The 7,033-nt window shown below is 34.6% G+C and overlaps 1 protein-coding gene across 1 annotated transcript; it reads right to left on the reverse strand.

The window, feature by feature from the left end:
• Nucleotides 1-220: 220 nt before the first annotated feature.
• On the reverse strand, nt 221-5,244 carry LOC110441261 (sodium-dependent multivitamin transporter-like; the record flags this gene model as incomplete). The annotated part of the gene is made up of 6 exons (XM_021484370.1): nt 5,180-5,244; nt 4,694-4,829; nt 2,030-2,116; nt 1,456-1,697; nt 448-548; nt 221-339 (listed from the first exon to the last, which is right to left on the reverse strand). Coding segments are annotated over exons 1-6 (750 nt in total), but the record flags the coding sequence as incomplete, so codon positions are not given.
• Between the last annotated feature and the right edge of the window lie 1,789 nt (nt 5,245-7,033).

A 7,033-nucleotide genomic window follows, 5' to 3' on the forward strand; every position in this document is an offset into this window, starting at 1 on the left:
GCATCGTGCAATCAGTAAGGGAGCGTACTGGATGTCGCTTCTCATGTTACTCTACATGAAGCAATTACGATAATAACATTTTCAGAATATCAACTTGTTGACTGTGTTTCCTTGTTGATAAAAACGGTTGACCTTTTCGTTATGAAAATACAGGTATGCCTAAGTGAAGTGTGGGAGAAAAACAAATTTGAGGTATCTCAAACTTCATTCATATGTGTACCTCATCTCTTCCCGGATCCTTTATTCCGCACCGGAACTTCTTTCGGATTCTTTCGGGAATACAGCAACACAGATAATCACACACCGGTACGGTCAACGAGGGATCGACAGGCTTCCGAGCTGTTAACGAAGCAAACAGATAATATACAAAATGTAATTAGAAGAAAAATAACATCGCTCAACTCAAAAATATTTAAATATTGAATAACATTTCTTCGAGAATAATACCTTGTAAACGGCTGACGAGAGCTCCAACTCCGACGACTAAGCAGATGCCGAGTGGAAGCAACCATTTGTACGACAGCGAGTACAGTACATCAAGGCCTTGTCTGGAAAAAATAACATCTATAACTAGAAAATGTATTAGCATTTGGTTGGAGTGATAATTCTGTAATTGTGTCCATTGCTGCCGGAAGACGTTGTCATGTGTCAGGATAGATGTTGAAGCGAAGCGACAGCATCAAGGACAAATATAAATGATAACTTGAACATTAAAACCCGACTAGTATATATATTCCAATTTACGTGAACTCACTATCGACACAGCTGTGTTAGTCTCCTCTTTTCCACATTGATACATGTTATTATTAAACTCCCCCGATTTCGTAATTAGCTATTTACTCCGGATTTGTTCATCCCTTGTTTCTCCCGGTCTTCGATCAGCATACATGGTTCATCACCATTAATTTCCGATAACATGATTATAATTATAATGATGTCGCTCACTCGGACATAAACTGTTTAATAATGGCAAAGCGATGAATGTCTTGCATATAAGAAGGACGCAATATACATGATTACCGAAACATAGGATTATATAATAGTTTAGTTTAAACAATGAGAACGTTTCGTTTGACATGTGATCATTCTTACAATGCTTGTTGCCACCATTATAACCGGTATTATGTATACACAGTGCTTTTTCTTTTCATAAAATTCCCTCACTTGTAGCTAAAGTGTCCAGACGACTAGTTGTATCTAATGATAACAAACATGGAAGGCTACTTGACATGCAAAACTAAAGTAGCGAAAGGCAAAGTATTTTGGAGAAAATTACTCAACAGAAATATATTAACGGTATGTAATGATTGGTACTTTTACACTATTACAACAAAAAGACAATGGAAACACGGAACCATATAGAGTATAGGTGATACATGTATTCACATTTTTATAACTTAATTGACCTTTTTCCTCAAACTGTTTTCAATTAAATTTGATTTGACTAGCACTTACGGTCCTTGAGTGACGGTCATATGCCCCGCCCCCGCAATCGAATCAGTATCATTTGACACAAATTCTGTCATCATTTGCACGTATATATTTCCATTGGTAAATCCAGAAATGTTGACCAGAGGACAATTTTCCGTTGAAGCCGGTCCTAATTTTGCATTTACACGCACTCCTGATGAAATCAACTTCCCTACAGATATCCATCCTACAAATATTACACACACCAAGCCACCGACGAAACCGCCCTGTGTATGCAAAAGGTCAAAAGTTATAAACAATGTATGAATACCAGGAATCAAAATACATTCAATGTATTTGTGTATATACATATCTAAAACTGAATACAAGCCAAGATCTAATTGTTAACCTAAATTAGATAGGAAGTAACTGCCTTATGATACCACTATTTTGATACTACGCTGACATGAATATCGCCTTTTATAACAGTCAGAATCAACAATAATTTCATTTTGTAAATCTCACGTTAAAGTTAAATAAACGACAATCAAATACATCTAAAAGCAAACAAACGCGAATTAAACTAATCTTAAGTATCTTAAACGCCCAATCGACTTACCAACGCATTTGCTCTTGGTATAAACCATCCAAGGACAAACACACCAACCATAGCACCAGTAAAACAAGCTCCAGTAATATCAAGTATCTGCAACACAACATAGAAAGAAAATATAGGGTTGATGTTAGGAATTAATTACTTTTATGTAAAAAATGTAAAATTAATTTAACATGCACCAGTTAACAAGTTTTACATACGTTTACAAAGATTTTGTTTTGTAATTTCAAAAAAGTAAATTTCTGCAAAACGTGCGAACATGCAAAATGTTTATGTGACAAAAGTCGACAAAATGAAAAATGTATCAATTTCTCAATTCGACTTATCTGGATATGCGTAACCTACCCGTGATATTGGCCCCTCGATTCCAGATATGGCGAAAGTAACAAGTAAAGCGATCCCTCCGAAAAGTAACACTGCAAAAATGTTGTTACATTGTAATATATTCAAAAGTGTGACAATATGGCAAAATATGTTTAGGATCCTCGTACCACTCATGCATTGCTAAATTTTATACTACATCAAAACAAATGAAGTTAACTAATCGACATGAGTGTTCTGAGAGTAATAACACAGAACAAGACCAGATTTCGAGGCCTGGACCTCATGAAACTGTCTGCTCTGAACTGCGTGATCGGCGGTTATTCCTTGACGACCTAGTCCAACTATACATACAAAACAAATCAACAGAAGTAACAGTATGTGTGGAACACTACAATGGAATTCTGGTGTCTAGTTTGGAAGGGGTCCTTTAGCTTATAAACAGGTATACAATGGAATGACATACATTGCAAACCGCGCAGCCACACATTTTTACACATTCTGGTAATCGTTTAAAAACCCCAGTGAAACTGCTTTTAAAACACTTGTTACATCGTGGTTTATTTCCCAATATATAATAACCAGGATACACAGTTTGTCGATGTAGCTCAGCTGGTTAGAGTGACATTACAACAATATTAGGTCAAAGGTTCGAACCCTAGTCTAGCGACTCTGAACTTCCTACGTACTGTTGTTAATTATATTTTGTTTGTTTCATCTTAACCTTTCTCTTCAGATATGATCTATCAAAGTTTCAATTATGCTGGTAAAACAATATACTATTTTTGGCAGCGGTACTGGAAGCTATCACCATTCGTTTAGTTCATGGAGCAAATGTGAAGACAATAAATGGCAAAATCATATAATGTTTAAATGTACAATTTCGACATTTTAAAGCATTTATTGAAAAAGGTATGAATTGAGATTTTTGTATGAAATGAAGTGCAGATCACCTGAACACTTTGTAACAAGTATCGCTTTTCTATCAGACATCGGTTTGGTGTGGGGTTTAACTATATCCTCCCAAAACACTGCAGACAGACTACTCAATAGAGATGACATGGTACTGCAAGAGATGAGAGTTTATGAATGAAAACAAAGTCAGTCTCTTAAAGAAAACAATGTGATAGTGACTAAATTATAAATTATTAACTTCATACGTGATTGTCATTGGTATACATCGTACAATTAGATAGCACAACACACATTTATACTATGTTATCAAAAGAAGGTGCTTTAGATAGTTTATCTTATAATATTAATTGTGTGATAGACGCGCCGGGACCTAAGCAGTGAAAATACATGATTGACAATTTTCGCGATTACCTCAGTGAAGCACTAAACAGTGAAGCCAAAAACAGACCCGGCAGACCGGGTGTAATCTTTGATATGTCATGGACCATTTTCACCATCAACTGCTCAATAAAAACGAGATTTATTCTTCTTTACAGAGTCATAAATAACATTTGTATATTGCACAACTTGTTTTTTAATTATGTATATATATTAACAGTTATCAACGGGTTGTTTAAAGGCTTTTTATCTCTATAAATAATACCCATTTCCTGTATAAACATTTTCATTTTCATGTTATCTTCCTGTATCGTATCATAAAATATAATAAAACATCATTAAGTATTCGGACAATATGTTAACAAATGTTTGAGAAATAAAAATATATAACACAGCGTCAATACGCATTTTAACATATACTACTACTAATAATAATAATACTTCGAGTTTCTTATATACCGCTTTATTACAACCTAGTTCGGAGGTCGTCTCAAAGCAATTCACAAATACTTCATATACCCAATGATAACACAACGACGTGATATATCACAGCGTCAACAAACAAACCAAAAAAACTACCACGACGTCAACAAACAAGAATAAAAATATACAACGACTTCAACAAACAAACAAAAAATAAACTACGACGTCAACAAACAAGTTAAAAAATATACCACGACGGCAACAAACAAGGACAAAAATATACCATGGCGACAACAAACAAGGAAAAATTAACATGGCGTCAAAAAACAAGGAAAAAGATATATCACGACGTCAAATAACAAGGCAAAACAAACCACAGCGTCAGCAAGCAAGGACAAAAATATACCACCACGTAAATAAACAAGAAAAACGATATACCACCTAGTTAACAAACAAGGAAAACGATATACCACGACGTCAACAAACAAGGAAAAAATGTACCACAACGTCAACAAACAAGATCAAATTTTACAAAGTGTGTATACACTAAAGCGCAAATAATACAAATAAAGACATACAAACAAATTAAGGCTAACCATTTGTCGCACTCCAATGTGGAAGATGTTATACCTGGTTTTGGTTTCTGAGTTGCTTAGCTTCTAGTGGATCACAACCTTTTGTTTGGAAATAAGCAAACATGACAGCTCCCTCCGTTACTGCCAACGAGGAGATGAATAGAGATAACAGGCCCGAGAGAAAATACATTCTACAAAGTAATTAATAATTCTACAAAAAGTCATGTTCTTATCCGTTAACTTTTCAAAACAAAACAATGAATTTGTTGTGATTGTACTGCGTATTTAGTTACTTCAGCTAAACGCACCATATGAGAACAGTATTTCGAAATGTTAAAGATAATGTAGCTACAAATATATTTCAAATCAAAGACAATATATATAATGTCAATTATTTTATTTAACTCAAATCTGTGTAAGACAACTATCTAACTTTTAATCCATAAAGCATCTATATAGTGAAAACTACTACGTAAGCACATGCATACATATATATATCATATAAAATGGAAACATATTAAATATCATATACAGTGCATACTTTTTGGCTGTTGAGACAGATGGTGTTGCCTTGATCCGTTGATACGTTGACTGGCTAGGTGACATTCTAAGTCCAGATATAAGACCGCCAATGAATAGACTCCAAAACGATTGACGTAAAGTGGGATCGGGATCAAAGCTTAATAAAAGAAACGTGTCTCATTAAGTCCGGTTCCAATGGTTTATTACCAAGCGAATGATTAAAACGGATGAATGTCTGGTAATAATGGTTTTCACATTAGATATCAACTAACACATCGAATTGCTATTGCAATTATAAAAGAGATTCCTAAGCTTGTAACAAACGTTTCGAAAAATGTATAAATCCAAAGTCGCTCTGTACTTTATCACCTATCCCGTATTGTAACTGAAGCACTAAGTCAAGACGTTGTAAATGTGAATATTTCTGTTAACATGCAGTTTAACAATGTCTGATAAGTATTTACGTTAATGCGAAAGATACTAAGGCGCCTTGATAAGTTGGGAATTATTTCAGATATCTTTGGATCATGGGTGCTGGTGTAATTTTGATTTCACATGAACAATGTTTTTCTCTGTGCTATTTTTATACACTTTAGTGTATAAAAATAGCATGCAGCAGTGAAAAAACCCCATCCTGTTTATCTCATTTCAGAACGAGAACGAATGCAAAGGTTTGCATTGAGAAGATATTTTTATCAGGACTTATCAACATTCGTGAAGCTCACCATCGAGCATTCCAAATGGAATCAAGCTAATGTCTCTGATGCCTAATCAGACGGAATGTAGTATTGTTCACATCTGTTATATTATATAACACCGTTATGTTACCTACTCTAGAAAGTTTAACCGTCCACTCTCTCTTACAATGTTCCATGTGCTGGCTACACCACCTGCTTCCATCGTACCCTAGTTTTAAAAATACAAAATAGGTTTTCTTACGTATGACTGCTACTTCAGATTTATCTCTCACACACCTTCTAAATTAAATCACAATGCAATGTAAATGCATTTTTAACGTTCTGGCAATTACTATTGTATTATCATATCTATAGTGTGGACATAATGCTTAACAACAAAATGTTCTTTAACCACTCCACCCTTACCTTAAATATTATAGCAATCATGCCACCGAACATGAGTATGGCCTGTAGAACATCTGTCCATATCACTGCCGTGAGTCCACCCTTTAATGGAAATCATATTATAGGATTTTGCCAACATTATCATTAAATTGATTCATCAAGATTTGATTATAATCAATGACGTATCTTATCATGTTCAGTCCGACAATGACAAAGAGTGTATGATGACCCTTTTTAATTTTCAAATCCATACATCACTTACAATAATCGTATAAACAACAACCACGCTCATCAATGTGGTAACGGAGATCCAAACAGGAATCCCAGCCACTGTAAGGAAAAACAAGTGGTTTAACATATTCTCGTCATTATTTACAGAACTTGTATCGACATTATGTTCACATGAATATGAAAGTAAGATGTTGAAACCGGAAAACTACCACAGCTACAGCACACTATGGCGATTTGGAAAGAAACGTTCATACGAAAGTCATCGGTAATTGAGAACATGCCAAATCAACAGCATTGCTTTCTATTTCTAAACATTAGTGGAAACTTCTAATGGCGTCTTTGTAAAGGTAAATACATTATTGAATAAAGCACAGCCGCACAGCATGACATTAAATGTTTGTTGTTTTGAGATTAATGATGTCCTCTTTTTACTGAGATGTGTTCCAGTTGAAGTTGATAATTCCCTTTGAGGTTTCTAGAAACGTGTTCCTAACACATTTTGCAAAAACTGTAATATATCCACTCTGATTATTTGCCTTTGGTTCATTATCTTACCATTA

Source organism: Mizuhopecten yessoensis, unplaced genomic scaffold (genome assembly GCF_002113885.1).
Source record: "Mizuhopecten yessoensis strain PY_sf001 unplaced genomic scaffold, ASM211388v2 scaffold715793, whole genome shotgun sequence".
Taxonomy (NCBI): Eukaryota; Metazoa; Mollusca; class Bivalvia; order Pectinida; family Pectinidae; genus Mizuhopecten; species Mizuhopecten yessoensis.